The 22,409-nt window shown below is 40.4% G+C and overlaps 1 protein-coding gene across 2 annotated transcripts; it reads left to right on the forward strand.

Moving 5' to 3' along the window:
* The first annotated feature begins 2,770 nt into the window (after nt 1-2,770).
* Nucleotides 2,771-9,626, forward strand: calca (calcitonin/calcitonin-related polypeptide, alpha). Of its 2 annotated transcripts, XM_083901110.1 has the most exons (5): nt 2,771-2,886; nt 3,205-3,296; nt 4,168-4,293; nt 6,776-6,958; nt 9,510-9,626. In XM_083901110.1, the coding sequence occupies exons 2-4, from the start codon at nt 3,208-3,210 to the stop codon at nt 6,936-6,938; spliced, it is 378 nt and encodes a 125-aa protein (XP_083757236.1). In that variant the 5' UTR covers nt 2,771-2,886; nt 3,205-3,207; the 3' UTR covers nt 6,939-6,958; nt 9,510-9,626. The 2 variants fall into 2 exon arrangements, with proteins under 2 accessions (XP_083757236.1, XP_083757237.1); XM_083901111.1 differs by lacking the exon at nt 2,771-2,886 and having other exon boundaries at nt 3,168-3,296.
* The last annotated feature ends 12,783 nt before the right edge of the window (nt 9,627-22,409 follow it).

Consider the following 22,409-nt stretch of genomic DNA (forward strand, 5'->3'; position numbering starts at 1 on the left):
ATTATGAGCTGAATTCAGAGTGCATTATGTCGTAAGTCAGGAATTGTGAGGAATAAATAATAATTAATTAATTTCATTTTTTCAGCAGTGTCACAGAGCAGGAGAGAGGAAGCAGTTTGTGAAGCTGAATCTGATCTAATATGATGACAGAGTGTTGCAGCTGTGTCATTGGCTGATTCTTATTTGTATAAACACTCAAAGTGGCCAATGAGTGTAAATTTCTGAGTTTTTCATTTTTATTTTTCTAGCAAACTTGACCAACAAAAACTATTCGGTAATTTTGTTAAAAAATTAGGAACATATATATTTTTTAAATGTAACAATAACAATATTTATTTTCTATATTATTCTTTATAATACATATATTTATGTAAGTAGTTATTTTATTTTCACAATTTACGAAGGGACATTGCACATTTATGAAAGTATCTAAATATGCTGTTTTATAGCCGCTGGCAAATTTACATCTGTAGTCCCTTGACAGTTGGATTGGATAAGACAAGTTACTCAAATACATACACTATAACAGGGGTCACCAACGTGATGCCCGTGGGCACCTGGTAGCCCGCAGGCAGCCCATAAGGTGCCCGCAGGCTCACTTCACTTGCATGTATCCATATGATCACTCAGTAAAATATCATTGATATTGTTTATAAAAACTGATTATCGTTAGGAGTAAGCACTGGAATGAATGTGTTGAATGCATAATATTAATCATTTAAATGGTAAAAAATGGCAATTTGGTAGCCCTCCATATTATTCTTTACCCTTCAGGTAGCTCTCGGTCTCAAAAAGGTTGGTGACCCCTGCACTATAAGGTCACAAAAAACATATACAGAATAAAAATGAAAATTAACAACAATATTGACAAATAAGTAGAAACGGAATAAGCTGTGTCCCAGTTAGTGATGACAGACTACTAACAACACAAAATGAAAGAGCCCATATTATACCCTATTACACCAAGTTAAACTAGTTCCTGATGCCCTAATGAACATGTCTGTGACATGCTTTAGTCAAAATATCATAAGGATGAAGCACAATAGCGGTTCAATAACCCTGCCAAAACAGCTTTTTTCAGAATGCTCCGTTTTGTGACTGGTCATTTACATGTGAATGAGACCCAGGTGAACACACACCCACTGCTTCCAGGGGAGTGTCGACGCTGGCACTCTCATGCCGGCATGCTCATGTTACCATGACAACAGTTGAACGCGAACCGTGGGAGGAACATGGAGGTGGAGGAAGAGGAAGCCACAGAAGAAGTTGTATGTAGACTGCAACAGGACATGTCAAAAAAGTTAGTTAGATCTCTATTTGAGCTTTTCTTAAAAATGTTTGTGTTTGTATGTCGGTTAAAAATGGTGTAAACGGACTTAATACTGCGATCGCTGGCCAATGTTTGTGTTACTCTGCTTATAAAACTCAAGATTTGTTTCAGTAATGAGCATGCTACTCCCGTGTTCTCCACACCAGTGGGAATGTAATTGCACCCTTTTTTATTCTCAGCTCCCCCGTAATAACGTTACATCATTGTTATGTTCGAGATCTAACTTACTATCCACAGCCATACTGTGGATAGCCAATGATCACCCATTGTCATGCAGCGTTGTCCCAGCCCCCCATAGTAATGTCCGTTTACCCGTTGTTACTGCGTTTCACCGTAATGCATAGAGTGACCACGATTTTGGCTTCTCGCGATCATAAAAACATTAGAATCGAAGAAAAACTATTAATGCGCCGCACGGCGCGGCGTGTATGTAAATTCCTATGCTAGAAAAACACGTTGAATGCACCTGTGGTACGTGCAGCTGCAAGTGTGCGACGTGTGTGGATCAATAATATGAGGAGAGAACGTGGAAAAATGACAGAAAGGCAGCCTTTGGTTGTAGGACAATATCAGCTAACTGGAAACATATTGATGGACGTCGAGCAAAAGAAAATTGTTTGCTAAGTCTCTCGCACTGTCATGTTTGCTCCTGAAGGCTACATGACCAACTTATTCACACAGCTTCAGTCAGCGCCACCGCAATACGGTACTCACGGCAGACTCTTTACAATGTTTACATTGCGTGTTTTATCGCCTATACTTACACTAAGTGGAACCACTAAAACATGACTGAGTCTTGTTTTTTCACATTTTGGGGACTGGTATGGCCCCCTGAGTCCCAAATATAAGTACTAAAATTATTAAAAAGTTGATTTTGCACAATATGGGCCCTTTAAAACATCAAAACAATAACAAAGTGACTTTTGCTTATTGTATTGCACATGGATTTTTTAAGAGTTAAACGAGAGAATGCTCACATTGACCTCATTTTATTGCACTTAGATTTGCTCGTTGCAGAGTTTACAAGTGTCAGAGAAAGTTTCAGACACTGTTGTGGTTAGGGATGATCACCGGTCAGATTTGTAACTACAGGTGTGTGAAGTGTGACATGATGTCTTAACACCACACACCATTCATCTGAAGAATGACTGCTTTAAAAATGATACAGGCGTATCGGATAAATGATGGTCCTATTCTCTGTAATATCAGCTCTCCCAAAAAAACACTCAGACAGGATGTGAAGTGTGAGTAAGAGTAAGAGACAAAATTCTCGAACCGAACTGACTCAGAAAACCTGGCAGCTTTTTGTGAATTGATTAAAATTACAATCTCTTTTTTGTCTGGGCTCGCTGTTCGTGAAGCGTAGGACTTGGGATTGGCTCGCGAGTTTGAGGTAAAACGTCCGCCCTGGCCAATCGACTCTGATCAAGTGTTCACTCAGTTAACACAGAAACCCGTGGGGAACGTATATAAAACCCTGTGCTGTGGGAGTGTTCAGCAGATACTCTGAGGCTCTTCATTTCAGTCTCCATCATTAGAACATTTACTATCTCACAGTGAGTATGAATCAACCAATATTTCTTTATAACATCTATGACATTCATTAATTCTTTCATTATATCACTGTGATTCATTCTTCTCTGCTAATATTTGTATGTATATTCTCTATAAATACGTCCTTTGCAAAGTTAGGGCGAAGTTAATTCAGCTAATGGACAGAGCTGCTGTTATAGCTTCCAATGTCAGTATATCACAAATAGCAATTGTTTGGAAACAGAGAGAGCGAGAGAAAGGGTTGGAGGAATAGAAGGAGAAAAACTGTACTTCCATTAAATATGCATTCTCAAATATAATATTCTTGTGTGTTTCCACAGGGAATGATGATAACGCTCAAACTGTGGACTCTGCTTGTTGCCTGTGTGCTGATCATTTGTCAGATGTACGTGACCCAGGCTACTCCGTCCAGGTGAGGCTTCCTGAAAATACTACTGTTGTATTTACCTGAAAAAAGTATGATGATTTTATTTGTGGTAACTTTTTAAAGTTTGGATCGGTCCTTATGAAGACGTGAGGGCAACTGAGAGTATACTTATTTCATAACCAAACTTAAGACAAACCTCTTAAACGTGGCTTTTAACTCTTTAACTTTAGCTTTATTTCCATTCCATTGAATTGTATTTCTTTCACGCTTCAGTATGCTTAAAACAAATAGATTATGTTTAAAAGCTTATTCTTATTGTTTTATTTTTAGTTTTTAGTACAATCTCTACCTCCACCAAGGAGGTTATGTTTTCGCTTTCGCTTATAGTTTGTTAGTTTGTCTGTCTGTCTGTTAGCAACACAACTCGAAAAGTCACAGATGGATTTGGATGAAATTTTCAGGAGATGTCCACAATGGGAACAGGAACAAGTGATTAAATTGCTATGACTATTTTTATCGCTAGTTTGAAGGCACTGAGCTGCCTTTGCCGAGGTTTGCGCTCTGAGTGCTTTTCTAGTTAGTATTTGTATCGTTTAGTTCGAACTTTCTGACTCTTAATCACACTTTTATTTTCTTAAATTTATCTTTTCTTATATTTGACTCCATTTTAACTAATTTAAGACACATTTATCGCTGTGAATCCTACATAGCAATGGGTTTTCTTTGGCCCTTAAAATGATACCAATATTTTATAAGCTTCATTTATTTGCTGTTTTACTATTAATTATTAATTTATAAGTCATTTTAGTCTCCAGTGTTGACATCGATGGAAGTTCCCATGTGTCATTTCCATTTATTTAGTGTAACAGAACACAATCCCAGAGATCAATCAGAGTGAACGTGTGTGTGTTTTTAGAAGTAACAAGGAGTCAGATGGTATCACACTATCAGACGACGGCGCTCAACGGTTACTCAGATCGATCAAAGAGTTTATGCAGATAGCTTCAGACAAGCAGGACCACCAAACAGCTGAAGGCAACAGGTATGATCTATCTATCTATCTATCTATCTATCTATCTATCTATCTATCTATCTATCTATCTATCTATCTATCTATCTATCTGTCTGTCTGTCTGTCTGTCTGTCTGTCTGTCTGTCTGTCTGTCTGTCTGTCTGTCTGTCTATCTATCTATCTATCTATCTATCTATCTATCTATCTATCTATCTATCTATCTATCTATCTATCTATCTATCATAAGGCAAGTTTGTTTATAAGCCTGACAGCTCCAACCATGGTATGTGTTAATTATCAAGGTATATAGTAAAATATTATGTGTAAATCTCTGTCATTCATTCATTCATTCATTCAATACTAAACAGAAATAGTGTCCATGGTCAGAAAACATGAGAACATGCATGACTAACATTTAAACAAACACCTCATTACAGCTTTTCTCAGATCAGAATGAAAATTCTCATAACCATTAGTTCAACCTTGACAACATTTAATCATTTGTGCACATCATAGTAGCAATCTCTCCTTCCTCTGAAGAAATTGCAAATGCTTTTGGACATGTATCAGTTGCTTTCATACAATTCTCTGCTGTTTTATAACGTTGTCATTTGCTGATGTCATGTCAGTCAAAATGAACTGTACTTATGGATGCTGAATAGTCGTTCCAAATAAAACTAATAGTCTTCATGTCATTGCTTGAGTCATTACATACAAAATTGTTGAACTAGTTATCAAATTCTGTCAAGCAAATGTTATACCTTTTTTTTTATCATTTGTTCCTGCAAATGTCTCCTAAATTGAACAATTGCTCTCAGGTGAACTTCAGATTTCACTCACGAGGAGGTGTGAGTGAAATAGCTGTAACCAATGAAAAATCACTTGTTCACAGTAACTCAGGGATGAATCCCATGAACTCTCACTTGGCAAGCATATGTGAACTAAGCAGGATATAGTGTGTACCATTTCTACAATTCTGTGACACAGAAATGGAAAGTCAGCATCGTGGAAGAGGGGAGAGGATGCAGGGAGGAAGAGGAAGGTGACAAAACAGGGGAAGAGGGAGAAGAGACCAAATACATAGGCAGGGTAGGTAGAGTTCTGACCTTTTTTTGCATTGGAAAACACTGAGAGAATAAACTGTCATAATGAAAACATGACAAAGCCATTTGTCTATCTTGTTCATAAACAATGGTGTCAAGACTTCTCATTTTGATGACACTGGCAGTTTCATTGACATGAATACTTGCTTTTGAGGAATGAACTATCCATTTTGAGCAAGTGACATGCTTTTGCAGGTTATCCACTAGGTTTGGCAGTTTGCACTAATTGTTTTGAGAAATGCACTTACTGCTGTGCAAATGTTAAGCAACTGAGAAAAACTGTAATGTTGTTAGAGTCATGAAACATCATCCTCAGCCTGTTGGATTTGTCGGCATGCCTTTGAAAGTTACTAAAGTAACAGTTGTTTGGTGAAAGCATGACATCGTAACCACTCATGTTCATGTGCATGCGACAGCCACAGTGTAAGCCTGTCTGTGCATGTTTGTCTGTCTCTGTCTCTAACAGCTTGGATAGAGTCGTCTCTAAGCGTTGCACCAGCTTGAGCACATGTGTGCTGGGCAAACTCTCCCAGGACATTTACAAACTGCAAGCCTATCCCCGCACCGACGTCGGAGCAGGGACACCGGGCAAGAAGAGAAGTCTATCTGATCAATATGAGAGTTGACTCATGCTTTGCTCGTACGGCCATGTCCACGCTGGTGTGATGTGAATCGTTGTTGTCAGACTAACTCACCAACACTTTCATCTTAATCTCCATCATTAGGTTTTGACAGAGAATTAAAATCTTAGCATTAGCAGCAACCTTTTTGTTTGCATTTCTGTACAATAAAAACAACAAGAACGACTTAAAACTGCTCTGATGTTAGCTTATTTTGCTAGCTTGTTAGCGAATGTTTTCATTTTCTTAAACAGGGAACCTGTAAATTAATTTCAAAGTCATACCTCACTCATAGAATAAGAAAATGAAGAAAATGGTAAGCATAGCTGTCTATAACACACACACAATGTCTATACTAGGGCTGTCATTTCGGTTTGAACTTGCCGGTGGACGTTTAAACTCTGCATGCATCCGTTTTCTACCACTTTATTGTCCACATGAGGGTCATGATCACATAGGGGACAAGGACAAATGACTGTCCATTCACACTCTCACATCTACACTTAGTGTCCAATTTATCTAATACCCCAAATCTGCATATTTTTGGACTGTGGGAGGAAGCCGGAGAACCCGGAGGAAACACGGGGAGAGCATGCAAACTCCATGCAGAAAGGCGCTTGTTCTGACCGGGTCTCAAACCCTAACCCCTAAACCTGCTGCAAAGGCAAGAGTGCTGATTTTTGGAGAAAAGTGACAGCCCTATTTCTAGAGATTGGAACAGAAGTATGTACATACTGTAATGTGATCCCGAATGTCATAACAAACTCAATCTTTTCCCATTCTCATAAGCAACATGACAATACAGAAGCGGGCCTGTAACACAGCCACCTGTGTGACCCATCGCCTGGCTGACCTGCTGAGTCGGTCAGGAGGACTGGGATACAGCAACTATGTTCCCACCAACGTGGGGGCCCAGGCGTTTGGCAGACGGAAGCGACGCGGCCCTGTGTAAGCGCAACAACTGATCCATTGGTACGTTAACAAACACTCACAACACACTCCCTTTTCCAAGTGCACCAGGGAACTACAGTGGCCTTCATACACCAGACAGGATGTTGTTCTTCAACATCTTTGTTGAAGTGCATTGTTTTAACTGTTCTGGCTGCTGTAGACACAAAAATGGCCACCTCTGTGAAGCAAGGCCCTGACCTAAAGTACTTATCAAAGGCTTATTCTAAGGAAACAAAAACCAAACCAAAAGTTTTTATTTTGAAGGGATTCTCCACTGATACAAACATATTACTTATGGGTACCATATTTCTGCCCATAAGTGTTACACACTGGACTTTTACCTTAAACAAAACGGCCTTGTGGAAAATGGCTTGTTCTCAGTAATATTAAATTGGAAGACAGTGATGGATGACTGAACAGGCCTGCCAGACTCAGGCGACCCTGAAGCCCAAGCCTCTGTGATACCATGCCGATATCCAGAGGTGGAATGAGCACTGATATACTCTACTCAAGTAAAAGTACCACAACTTTGATTGAACAGTTTACTTAAGTATAACTAAAAGTACTGGTCTAAAAACATACTCAAGTTAAAGCTCACATAGATGCACATACATGTTAGTTATGGAGGTCTACTTACATACATCAACTTGTTTTTATGGTCAAAAACCTCCTAGTTGCTGTAAACGAGCCTGAGCGACGATATTTCAGACTGAACTCTCACTCCCAGAAGACAGAGTGTGTTGTGATTGGCCAGCCAGCGTAGAGCCTTCCCAACTGTCTTGTGATTGGCGAGTACCCGGAAGTGACATAGGGTTCCTCTCAGAAGCGCAGCTCCCCCCTCTGGAACGGTGGATGCACTGCTCCTCATTATCAAAACATTGTTTTAACAATGTTTAAAAATAGTTTCTTCACGACTCCCCGCCGCAGTCCCTTTTATGACTTTGACCTGGAGTCAGACCCAGAGTCAGAAGACACTGTTCAATGTACGCAACCGGATGTGCCCGGACTAGTGCCCGGAGCAGGACGAACTGTTCCGGAGAACCGTTGTTTACGTAACCGGATCGGGTTTTTCAGAGATCTCGCTGAACCCGAGATTACAATAAAACACAATATTCTCAGCAGTGGCTGAACTGTTTGTTTTGAACCTTCAGAGCTTCTTAAACAAGGTAATGATGCAGATACACACTAAAAAACAGCGTTAATTGGAACTTCCGGTCTAGGTCCGTTTTAAAGTAAAAAACTAGCTCACTCAGAGTCATAGTTACTTGCATCTTAATTTGCTTTTAAATTCAGGCCAACATTTCTTTTACTCAGATACTGATGTGATTTAAAGGGATAGTTCGGAATTTTGAACGTAAGACCTATTTTCCAACTCGCAAGCCGGTGTGATGGAGACGTCTGGAGACATTTTCAAGAAATTTCATTCAGTTCTTCTAGTTGCAGAGTTCGCTGGTGCTATGGCTAGCGCAAGTCAATAGTACAAGTTAGCATGGCATTAGAAACACTCATACCGACTCCACAGTGCAGCTGAGGCAAATCAATTAAAACACTAGACTATTGATGTACATATCTGTGTTGATAGAATAATATTTGAAACAAAACTAACCTCGCATCGCATAAATCATCCAATTTTGAGGGACTTCTTTCTCGGCAGCAGCGGAGGCTATCTCGGTCTCCACAGAGGTTTGTTCACGTTCTGCCCTTTGAGCATCCCTCTCGAGCAATTCTTCCTCTGTATATTCAGGCTCGTACAGGTACGGTTGGGTTTGGGTGGAGGAAAAATCCTCATCAGAGTCTTTAAAAGTATCAGTATATTCTCCAAGTGGCGATTTTTGTGAGATTGAAGAAGCTATCACTGCAGGCTACTCTGTGTTTGTAGCAATGACAGCAGGCAAACAAACTATTATAGAACCGGTAAATTATCTAAGTGCTAGGTGATATCAGTCTGCCGCTGCCATAGCCTAATAGGAAGTATGACATGCTGCTGCTGCTGCTGAGACATAAATCCTTCAAATTGCAAGGTTGGTTTTATTTCAGAATGGTGAACTGTCCAGGGTGTACCCTGCCTATCACCCTATGTCAGCTGAGATTGGCAGTAGATGCGGTAGATGATGGATGGATGGTTTTATTTCAAACATTCTATCAACCAAACATTCTAATCAAATACATCGATAGTCTGCCGTTACAATTGATTTGCCTCGGGTGCACTGTGGAGTCGGTATGAGTGTTTCTAATGCCATGCTAACTTGTACCATTGACTTGCGCTTTATTATCTCTATTATTAGAGAGATGCACATTTAGCGAGAGCCCTTACATGATAATCCAAATATTTTTCACTTAATATTTTTTCTTTTGCACAACCTTTGTACAACTGTTGAGTTGTGTGTACATTAACCTAAAATTAGCATTAGCATTGCAACTACACAGTGAAAATATGACTCAAAGCCAAATGACCAAGAACATATAATATAATCTATATATCTGTATATCTCTATATCTCTGTCTTTTCCTGCTGGGTTCTGTAGAGTGTTTAATAAGTGTTTTGTTGTCTGTCTTTTCTTCGTCTCTGTAGGACTAAAGAGTTTCTCTTTTGAGAGACAACTGTGTCGTCATCAGCCTTCAAACACCTCTGAAAAAAGATTCCTCACAAACATGGTCTAGCTTTCAAAAGAACAACCAGTCGCCCACACTAAAATCAAGTCTTGTGTCTTTGTTGTCATGCAAAGGTAACTGGGAACGCACTGTATTTTCTTCTGCTCGGAGAAAACAGAGTTTTCTCTTTCTTTCCTGTGTCAAATTTGCTGCTGTACATTTGCACTAAATTTCCCACAGCAGTGGCTGTCGTGGGCCTTGATGTTTTCATGTGATATTTTCATGATGGCAAATGTAGTAACACTTGTGAGTTGCAGGAATAAATTGTATTTTAGCTATACTAAGCTGTCTTTATTTAAGTGTTTATTTGATTGGGTGATAATGTGCTATGAAAATAAAGCAAATGTTCACTTTTCATATTCAGTGATATATTCAATACACATACATAAGTGGATTATCTTTTAACCTGATTAAATATTTATCTAAATAAACATGCTAATCAGTTGTAAAGTAGTATTTTATGTTCTTTTGGTTTTGAATACATATACTCAACAAAAATATAAACGCACAAACTCGAAATGGTGAACAAAAATAGAATGTCACAACTGAATGTGCATCATTCCACTATCAGCCGCCTGTGGACTCGTTTCAGAGAGACTGGAACGACAGCGAACCAGGTTCCAGTTCTCCAGAACGGCCGCCAACTTCAAGTGGCTCTGCAAGGAGGAATGGGACAACATCCCCCAGGCCACGATCGACAACCTGGTGATGTCCATGTGTCGCCGGTGTACCACTCTGCGTGAGGCTAATGGTGGACACACATGTTATTGAAGTTTGTGAACTTGGATCATTGTGTTCTTCCTGCCATTACGCCAGGACTTTGTTTTGAAATTGATCCTAATGCTCGCAAATTAAAGCCACTTTAATAACGATAAAGTTGTACTGTTATTTTCCGTTTTGTCACATAACAATAACTACAAGTTTTTCTTTGTGCATTTATATTTTTGTTGAGTGTATTATTGGATATCTTGCCACAGTTGTGTCATTAAGCAATAAGACATTGCTTTTTCATTGTACAGAATTGAATTAACCCTCGATTTTGATCTTGCCTGCCATTCTTAAACTAACTTTATTAACTAACCTTAACTTAGTCCAACCTTAAACATGCATTTGGAGGTGGAGATGATGCTTAAAAGCTATTTATTCATCCAATTTTTTCATATTAGTTATGTAGCCCCCCCCCCCCAATCATGGATGAAATAGGTTTTGTGGCTCCAGATTAGATTTATTTGGGTGGAGAAGGGATAAAAATGGCTCTTTTATACTAAAGGTTGTCGACCCCTGACCTGACTTAACCTGAGCCCTCGCTGAGTTAGGTGTGACAGACATAGTTGATGGGAAAAACTGTCAAACCACATTTGCAGGTGGTTTCAGCTGGCTTCAGCTCTCAAGGTGCAGCATGAGCTCCAATCAATGAAAATGAGGTCAACTTACTTTAACGGCAAAAATAATCAAACAGGTGACTGAAAACCGTTTGATAGTTGAATGAAGTTATAAATACGAACGTAGAAAATCCCAGAGACGACAAACGACCGCCGGATGGCGCACTTTTGTGCTAAATATGTCAGAACTAGCAACTCAACTCCACAACCAGTCAAGGAGCAATGACTATTCAGCGAAAAGTAAGTCATGAAGACACTCAAACCTAAAAAAAAGAGACCCTTTTTTGTTCTACGGTTGTGTATGAATTTGGCTAAATGTGTACTTTTACAAAAGCAATTCTCATGTGACAAGTTTGAGCACATGAGCATAAACTTATTCCACCAATACAGTAAAACACATTAATTTTTATTATTACATTGGTAACTTCTTTTAGACTCTTGATTGTAATTTGATTTGACTCAAAATGATAGGGCTCGGGCACCGTGTTGCATTCTGGGACATGGTGGTCATGTTGATGGCTTTGCGAATGTAAACAAACAGCTAGTGAACGAGGAGAAGAAGCATAGTTGGGAGAAAGAAAATAAAGAAAAAATATCCCAAAAAGGATGTGGAATTTAATAGGGAAGCTACGTATATATATATATATATATACATATTATGTATTGTATATATACCTATTTATTTATAGCATTGAAATAATTCATAAGATTGTGCGTATGGATGTGTGGAGAGAGAGAGAGACAGAGAGAAGCGGAGCGCAGCAGAGCACAGACGGCGGCAGAAACAGCTGTGTTACCATTAATACCGCTTCAATCAGGAAACATTAAATATCTTGGGCTTAATATTTCCTCCAGGCTTGTCGGAATTATCAAAGCTGAATTTCACTCCACTTCTTAAAATCATAGAGGAGGACCTTAGTCGCTGGAACAACCTGCCTTTATCACTAATGGGGAGAATTGCCACAATAAAGAGGATGGTTTTACCAAGAATTAATTATTTATTCTCAATGATACCCACTAAACCTCCCTCTGTGTGGTTTAAATCACTAGACTCAAGCATCTCCAAGTTTCTATGGAAAAATAAACCACCAAGAATTAGTCTTAAAACTCTGCAAAAGAGGAAAGATTTGGGAGGTCTCGCACTACCAAATTTGTATCATTATTTTCTCACTAACAGAATACAGTACATTTTAAAATGTACTCTCCAACCATGAGAGTAACTCATGGATGGATATAGAACAGATGGCTTGTAAATAAATTAACATATCTGATTCATTAGCGACATAATCAAAAAACATGATTGCTTTAAAAGCATCAGCAAGCTCTAATCTGACAGCCTGGTTCCCACCAGGAATTTATTTATTCCTAAAAATAACAAGGTCCTCACTCACTCCATGCAAACTCACACCCATATGGAACAATCCTGACATCCTGCAGAATAAAAAAATGATAAAATTCTCCACTTGGAAATCTAAGGGAATCACTAAATTTTAACATATTTTGCTAGACGGCACGTATATCCAATTTCAAGACTTAAAAGACAAATTTGGAATCAGTACAAATAATTTTCTGGAGTACCAGCAGACAAAATCTATAATTAATAAGAGGTTTATGAATAATAAAACCAGCCTAGAATTTTCTCCAATAACTAAAACATTTTTAAGCTTATCGGATCCGAAAATAATATCAAAAATTATTCACATAATATCCAGCATAGATATTTCTCTATCACTACCATATTTGAAATGGGAGATGGATTTATCCATCAGACCAGACCAAGACTTTTGGACGAATGTATGTGTAACCACATTTAAAATGACTAAAAATCCAAATCTTCAACTTGTACAATACAAAATTCTACACAGAGTTCATTACACAGGACAAAGAATGTTCAAAATGGGTCTGAGAGATTCTGACATCTGTGAACACTGCAATGAAAATATTCCTGACAGCTACATGCACGCTATGTGGAACTGCCCACCTGTCAATAGGTTCTGGCATGGGGTATGTGAGGACCTCTCGGACTGGTTCCAACAGCCTGTAACAGCTTCCCCCTCACTATGTGTGCTTGGTGTCCTAAATTTCGCTGACATGGGTGCAAGAATATCAAATTTACTTCTCACTCTGCATCGCTAAGAAAACTATCCTCATGAACTGGAAATCAAGGAAAAAACTTACTAGTACCCAGTTCAGGAGTCTTTTATTAGATCATATTGGCTTAGAGAGAATATCAGCTGTCTCAAAGAATAAATCTGAAGAATTTCAAATTCTCTGGTCCCCAATTGTCTCTTCCATAACCTAGTGGGACGGGGATGGATCGGCCTTGCTGCTTTTGGTCTGGGTGGCTGGCGCTGTGTGGCGTGGGGGGATCGGGGTTGTCTGGTGGCTTTGTTGGGGGGGGGGGGCCGTGGTTGCACTCACGTGGCGGCCTGGGTCCGTCCCTTGGGGTGGGGATAGTGGGTGATGGCTGGGGTGGGTGATCGCAGGTGGGTCACTCTCTCTGTTTAGTAATTGTCCTTACTTTGTTTATTGTTATTTCTTTGTGGATTGTTGTTGCTTTTTTTGTTGTTCTAGTCTGTATTGTTGTGTTTTTGCTTGTTGGTATTGTTCTTTGTTTGTATTGTTTATGTGTGGGTTAGTGATGCGCAGGTCGGGTTTTTTTCCAACCCACGGGTCCCGCATTTATTTAATCATTTGACCCGCACCATCCCGCATGCACAATCGCATCTGTTTTCACAACCCGCCCCGCTGCTATTAAATACACGTTAAATATGTCATTGAACAAGGCTTTTATTCTGTCTGACAAAAGCCCATAGAGTGGCACTGGAAACGACAAATTAAAATCTTAATAAAATATATATATATATAGCCTACGTATAAAAATAAACAATAAATAAATAAATAAATTATAAAATAATATGATAATGACTTGCGTTGGAATTTTGTTACTTTTTAGGAAGCCGGTTACACTACTCTGAGACACGTCCTTCTTTTTAGACCCCCCCACAAACATGTCGTGTCATGCTGGACGTACCCGTCTTGTGGCTCTCATGCTTGTATCGCGTATCACAAGAATTGCACTTCATGTAACCAATGCTGCTGTCGTGTACTGCACTAATTACCTCACAGAAATTGTCCCAAACATGAGATTTAGCAGCTTGTCCTTCTTTTCTTTTAACTTTGTATTCTCCCAACGGTAATCTTTCCCTCACTTCTTCCATCTTCCCCGCTTCTTTTGATACTGGTTTGTTGTGGCCGCTGCTTGGCGCTTTTGTGACGTCAGGTCGCAGGTGGATTTACCAGACATATTTAATGTCTTAAAATTTAAAATTTTTCTTGTGCTCTTCACATCTCTTGCATCCAGCTGACAGCTTCCTTTTGTGAACGCAGGGATCTTTACCTCGGCACACGTAAGTCCCACACTGTCCTGTATGGCGATCAGCCAACACCAAATCCCCAGGTAACAGTTTGTCCAGAATCCCACAGTTATCAATTACACACTCGCATCGACATTTACACCTCTCCCAGAACTGAATTGGCTGTCCTCTTTGTGGACAAAGACATGGGATTTTAGCTCAGTCTGATCAAATGAACTATATATTTTTTTAGACATAAAACGTTTAAATCAGTCAAATTTGACCAAGGGTATAATGTATGTAATGTATACTGTTCATGTATAAAGCAAATACTCTGTTACAGGCAGTTGTGTTGTGGAGGGAATACAACCTGTCTGTGCCCACTGCAACAAGCCTGCTATTCTGACGACCACCAAGACCCAGTGTTGTAAAATTACAACAAATATGTAACAAGCTCTAAATGAAATCTGATGCATCTATTCCACAATAACTAAATATGTACATGCTCTACACATTGTAATAACAACCAAAAAAATATATAAAAGACATTTTACTTACTTGAATCTGATGAATCCAGTCCAATGAAACAAAGAGATTTTGTTAGGAGGAAATCTTGAGAGGTTGTGTGCATTCATGGCCATAAAGCGGGACTTATAAACATAAACATCCACTAACATTGTGAGACTGAACAATAAGACCCATTGACTATGTCCATTTGGTAAAAAAACAGATAAAATATAACAGATTGTTTTTTGTGATGGCTATAGTTAACGTTGTAAATTTAAAACCGTGGGTCACTTGACATCGACCAAGATGGCGGCGCGTGAACAACGTGAGGCTCAGCGTCTCTTCAGAATCTGCTATTTAGCAATTTTTTACCTGCTCCTGACCGGATTATTTGCCGATAAATGCTCCGCGTTGCTGTCCTACAGCAGACAGGAGCTTCTAGACATCTGGACTCAAAACTCCGATGGTTTTATCGCCGATCTCCGACTCATCCCAGAGATCTCCAGAACACCGGAGGCTGCTCACTCTTCCCGGCCGGGAGGAAGTGCATGCAGGCGGTGGAGAGAACGTAAACAAAGGCGGGGTAAGCGCGGAGGACTACGAGCTAAGCTAAAGCTAACACCGCACAGGCTCCCTTTACCCAGCATTTTCCTTGCCAATGTCCGTTCCCTGGCGAACAAACTGGATGAAATACGGCTCTCCATCACCAACAACAGACGGATTATGGACTCAAATGTCATGATTTTCACGGAAACATGGCTTAACGATAACTACCCGGACAATGCTATTGAGTTAGCAGGACGTCACACACACCGTGCCGACAGGGTAGCAGACGACTCCGGCAAGACCCGAGGTGGAGGTTTGTGCATCTACATTAACAAAGCTTGGTGCATGGACTCTACTACTACCGAGAGACACTGCTCACCTAATGGGGAGTTTTTAATGGTCAAATGCAGACCTTATTATCTCCCAAGAGAACTCACTGCCGTCATACTCACTGCAGTGTACATCCCCCCGGACGCTAATGCTAAGCTAGCAATGAAAGAACTTTATGCTGCCATTAGCAAACAACAGACCAAACACCCTGAGGCTGCTTTTATTGTTGCGGGTGATTTCAACCACTCCAACTTGAAGACAGTCCTCCCCAAATTCCACCAACATGTCTCCTGCCACACCAGAGAGGATAAGACTCTGGACCATGTTTATTCCAACCTGGCTGGAGCCTACAAAGCAACACCCCTCCCCCACATTGGACTTTCAGACCACCTCTCCTTGTTCCTCACACCTCGGTACTCACCACTCATCCAACGTGTGAAACCCACTGTGAGGACAATAAAAGTGTGGCCAGAGGGGACAGACGCTGTGCTCCAGGACCGGTTCAAGAACACAGACTGGAACAGGCTCAACCGCACAAACTTGGATCAGTAAGCCTCATCTGTACTGGACCACATCTTCACCACGGTAAACAGCGTCACCACCCAGAAACAAATAACCATGTACCCCAACCAGAAGCCTTGGATGAACCCGGGACGTCCGTCTCCTGCTGAAGGCCCGTGACACCGCCTTCAGGTCAGGGGATGCACAGGCCTACAAAACAGCCAGGGCTGAGCTGAAAAGGGGCATCAAGAAGGCCAAGCACCACTACAACTCAAACCCCCGACGTATGTGGCAAGGGCTCCAGATCATCACAGACTACAGGACCACCAACCCCCCCCCCCGCCTCCTCTGATGTCTCCTTCCTTAAGGAGCTTAACAACTTCTATGCTCGTTTTGAGAGGGGGAACCCAACAACTGCAACCAAGGCAGATTTGACTCCAGGCCACCAACCATTGACTCTCTCCCCCACTGACGTGCAAGCGGTGCTGAGCAAGATCAACATCCACAAGGCTGCAGGTCCTGATGGCATCCCTGGACGTGTTCTCAGAGCGTGTTCTGGGGAGCTGGCAGAAGTGCTGACGGACATATTCAACCTGTCCTTGGCGCATGCTGTGGTACCGGCCTGCTTCAAAACCACCTCCATCGTCCCCATACCCAAAAACTCCAAGCCATCAAGCCTCAATGACTACCGCCCGGCAGCCCTCACCCCCATCATTACAAAGTGCTTCGAGTGGCTGGTCCTAGCACACCTCAAATCCTGTCTCCCCCCCACCCTGGACCCCCACCAATTTGCTTATCGTCAGAACAGGAGCACAGAGGATGCAGTCTCCATAGCGCTGCAGTCTGTCCTCTCACATCTGGACAATAAAAACACATACAGCAGAATGCTGTTCATAGACTTCAGTTCAGCATTCAACACAGTCATCCCCCTTCAACTCATCAGGAAACTCACCGACCTCGGCACCAGTTCCCACATGTGCAACTGGTTACTGGACTTCCTGACCAGCCGGCCCCAGCATGTCCGGCTGGACAACAGCAGCTCATCCATCATCACCATGAACACCGGTGTACCACAAGGCTGCGTGATGAGTCCCTTCCTCTACTCCCTCTTCACCCATGACTGCAGACCTGTCGACGGTTCCAATACCATCATCAAGTTTGCAGATGACACCACGGTGATCGGTCTCATCAGAGACAATGAGGAGACCGCCTACAGGGAGGAGGTGGATCGTCTGGCTGAGTGGTGCGACACCAATAACCTGCTGCTCAACACCGAGAAGACCAAGGAGCTCATCGTGGACTTCCGGAGGATTGCTGAACCACATTCACCCATCCACATCAACGGGGCGGTGGTGGAGCGTGTGAACAGCTTCAAGTTCCTGGGAGTCCACATCTCTGAGGATCTCACCTGGACGACCGGCTGCTCCAAGCTGGTCAAGAAGGCTCACCAGCGCCTCTTCTTCCTGAGGACCCTAAGGAAGAACCATCTGTCCTCAGACATCCTGCTGAACTTCCTGACCAACTGCATCACAGTCTGGTACGGGACCTGCTCTGCCTTGGACCGGAAGGCGCTGCAGAGGGTGGTGAAAGCCGCCCAGCGCATCATCGGAGCACCACTTCCTGCCATAGAGGACATCTACAGGAAGCAGTGTCTGAAAAGGGCTGGGAAAATAATCAAAGAACCCAGTCACCCAGCTCATGGACTGTTTACCCTCCTGCCCTCTGGGAGGCGCTACAGGAGCCTCCGGACTAAGACCACCAGGTACCGGAACAGCTTCTTTCCAACAGCTGTCACACTCCTGAACGCTCCCTCTGGACATACATAACAATAACACCTGGACTGAATCAGTCACAACCACCCGCACCTTATCATATTCTGTGCAAAACTGTAAATACTGCAAATATAATCACATGTACAAAATAATTATTCCCCGGCTGTAAATAAATGCTAAACACCTATAACTATAATCAACCACCATATATACCGTATTTATCTTTTATATATATATGTATACTGTATAGTATACATATATATGTATATGTATATGGGCTGGGTCAATAATATATACACAATATATATATTGTGTATATATATTTATATTTGTATACATGTACATTTGTAATATAAATATTTAATTGCTAACAGCACTTCTGAATGGATGCAAACTGCATTTCGTTGCTCTGTACTGGTGACATGTGCAATGACAATAAAGTTGAACTCTATTCTATTCTATTCTTACAGGGTTAAGAACCCTTTAACACACCTAGACACCTTTTTGTGTTTTTGACTTTTTCTTTTTAGCATATCTTTTTCATTTTTTCATGCATATTGTTCAAAATTTGCTAGGTTGTGTATTTTTGGGTGCTTTAAAAAATGTTCATGTGAATTTTTTTTTTAGTCCATTCTAAACAACTGTGACAAATTTACTCACGTTAACACACCTTTGCACCAAAGTGTGCTCATTGAAAACCCTTCAAATCACTTTTTTTTGATCCTGCTCAAATGTAAAGTAAAAAACATGAATTATCTAATTTTTTCACATCATTTGAAGCAAAAGGCTTTAAATGTGTGCTCTGACACATTTCCATCAAGATTACGTCATTTTTCTTTTTTTGGCACATGGAGAAAAAAACGGCTTTTTCTGATCGAGGGCGCTCCCACTAAACCCCGCCCCCCCTCTCTCCACATAAGGTCTGAGGCAGAAATTTTGTGTGGGTGTGTGAGTACATGTGTGTGGGCATGTGTGCATGTGAGTGTACGCGTGTGCACATGCACATGCACGTGCGCGCGTGCACGTGCCTTTAACGTACACAGTGCATTTACAGTGTGACACAATGCGTAAAAGCGCAGGTGGCTTTCAAGTGGCACCTTTTCCATGCCCTCCTTTCATGTACATTTTTTTTTTCAAACTTTCAAAGCACCAAAACTTAAAAGTACAAACTCCAAAGCACCCCGACATCTAAATTGTGGGGTCCCCACAGCTTTTGAAATATCCATAATGCAGGCGATTTCCCAGCACATGAAATGTACAGCAAAAATTAGAGCCAAAACAAACCCCGATCTGTGCACCTGTGCGCCGCGCTGCAATGATCACAGGTATACAGTTGATGAGGTGTCTGTGCAGAGCTAAGGAGCATAGCTGGACTTTGCATGTCAAACCACACACAATGAAGCATCACAGCGGCACCACGGAGGCGCTAAACATGGTCATTAAAGACGAGCGCACGGAGCGCAATGCGTTCCATCAACTTTGGACACCGACACAGCCGATGAAGAGTACTTCCCGGGGGCTTTCCCGTGTCCCACCAACTCCACTGACTCTTCTGACTTTGGGGAAGAGGTGGCACTAGCGGACCTTTTATGGAAATCCAAAAACGGAGCGATCTGGGCACCCACAAACACCCTGATGCTCCAGTTCAAGCCTCCAGACTCAGGACTAACTCCAGAACCTCCCCGCTATGCCGTGGCCATTGTTAGTGAGCTGATTGACACTTTTTATTTATTTTTCACCACGGAGATCACAAAACTTATCATGGAATGAACCAAACTGCATGGGAGAAGGACAGTGCCCGAGTGGAAGGACCTCGATAACCACCACCGTGCAGGCTTAGTTTGGACTCCTTCTGTTGGCGTCTATTGGGCAGCTGGTGCGCTGCAGAAACAAAACCAAGGACAGAGAGGGTTGTGTTGGACATGACGGAGGGGCTGGGAGGGTGACTGTGACTATTGATCATTTATTTTCCTCATTTGGGCTGGCAGAGGAGCTGCTGTGACGAAAGATCACCATCTTTGGCACAATGCGTAACAACTGACCAGAGCTTCCCCCTCAGCTCCCGAGGCTCCTCCATCTCTTCATTTACTCACACCCTGCTGTCCTATACTCCGAAGCAGGACAAAAATGTCCTCCTGCTCAGCAACAAACACCGGGAGCCGGAGATCAGCAACAGGAAAAAAAAAGAGGCCCAGAAGCCCCAGATCATTCTGATTATAACCTCTGCAAAGGAGAGGATACCAAGAGTGGAAGTTCTTCATTACAGCACAAAAAAAACATTTATTTTTATTTTATTTGGTATCTATAATGAGGTCTAATGTTGGTCTAAGAAATAAGAAAATAAAAAAACAAAAATACATATGTACACAATTTGTATAGCTTGTATTTGTATGAGCACACGTTGGTGCTATAGGTGTGTTAACTGAATATTTTATGAAATCTAACATTATAAAATAATAATAATGCAATTTTTTTTCTGCTATTCTTTCACATATACTAGGCTGCAATAATCCCAAATAAAACAAATCCAGTTTGCATGAATTATATTGAAAATATTTAATTTTTTGTCTTTTCTTTTTCATAAAATTAGGTGCATCATGACTAAACCTGGCAATTTAAGGGTAAAAAATATAAAAAATATATTAATATTTGATATGTATAGAAAGAACAGATGTTGGTCTAAAACCAAAAAAAAAAAAAAAAAAAAAATACAAATGTATGCATTTGTTATAGCTGTGTACTTTATGAGCACCATTTGGTGCTCTGGGTGTGTTAATGTGATTTTATGAGACAATCTGACATTACAAAGAAAATAATAATGCAAAAAAAATGTTTTTTCTGCTAATCTTTCACATATACCAGGCTGCAATAATCCAAACAAAAAAAATCCAGTTTGCATGAATTATATTGAAAATATTTAATTTTTTTTCTTTTTTAGATCACAAAATGAGGTGCATCATGACTAAACCTGGCAATTAAAGGGTTAAAAATATAAAAAAATTATTAATATTTGATATGTATGGAAAGAACAGATGTTGGTCTAAAACCTAAAAAAAAAAATCTAAAATATAAATGTATAATTTTTTTTATAGCTGTGTACTTTATGAGCACCATTTGGTGCTCTGGGTGTGTTAACGTGATTTTATGAGACAATCTGACATAACAGAAAAAAAAAGAATGAACATTTTTTTTTTCTGCTAATCTTTCACATATACCAGGCTGCAATTATCCAAACAAAAAAAAATCCAGTTTGCATGAATTTTATTGAAAATAATTAATTTAATTTAATTTAAAAATAAAAAATAAATATTAATATTTGATATGGATGGAAAGAGGAGATGTTGGTCTGAAACCTAAAAAAAAAAAAAAGTACAGATGTATAATATTTTCATAGCTGTGTACTTTCATTTTCTGGGTGTGTTAACGTGATTTTTTTAAAGGCGCGTTTAAGGGTTAATGTAGTCTTGTTATTGTGTATTCAACTTTGACACACCATCTTCTAATGTTATGGAACCATTGTGAAGCTTTTCACTGAGTTTCTTAATTCTGGTACCAAGACTGAATACAACCAGTTTCTATATAGAGTTGATGTTTTTTTTGTCCAATCTGGGCCACTGTAGAAATATACCAGATCCGCAAATGTTCTAGATCAGTGTTTCTCAAACGTTTTATACATAAGAATACGTATAGAAGAATACATGTAAGTGCCACCTGAGAAAATATAATACTGAGTAAATATGTATATAAATAAGTATATACAGTATATATATATATATAAATATATACACACAGATAAGATGTATTCCAGTACATATACAACCTTATGCTCTCCAGACACAAGATTCCATGTTAGAAAATATGCATGGCCGGCAGACACGCCGGTATTGCTGGTGTTTTGATTAAACCAACCACTAACAAGATAATGCAACATGTTCATTTGATTAAAATAGACCGATTGGTTTAATGCTTCCAGAATGGCTTTTGAGTCTGGGGAGCTGGCAGGAAGCATTGTCAGTAATTTGCAAGAATGTCCTCATTAGGTAGCCCTAACAAATCTGAGTGATTGGGAGAGAAATCTGCACAGGCCATTTGAGGAAACTAAGGAGAGAGAAAGACTTAGCAGCTGCCTCAGCAGGAAGGAAAAACTGGATAAACAAATTCATCTGTAATGAGGAGCCACTCATGGTGAACTGCTTTTACACAAAAGTCATATTGTGTAATTAAATAAAAATAAACAAATTTTTTTAATTGTCTGTGAATGAAAGAAATTACTGACATGTTTTTACTGATGTTGTTTATTTCTTTGTCTTGTCACCATAGCTTCTCTATTTTATGTTGTATTTTTATGTTTAGTCTTTTTCCACTTCTTTACAGGAGGTGAGGTAACTGTATCAGCCTGTGGCTTCTTGAACTCTCCTCCTGACAC

This window comes from Microchirus variegatus (assembly GCF_963457635.1).
Source record: "Microchirus variegatus genome assembly, chromosome: 14".
Lineage (NCBI taxonomy): Eukaryota > Metazoa > Chordata > Actinopteri > Pleuronectiformes > Soleidae > Microchirus > Microchirus variegatus.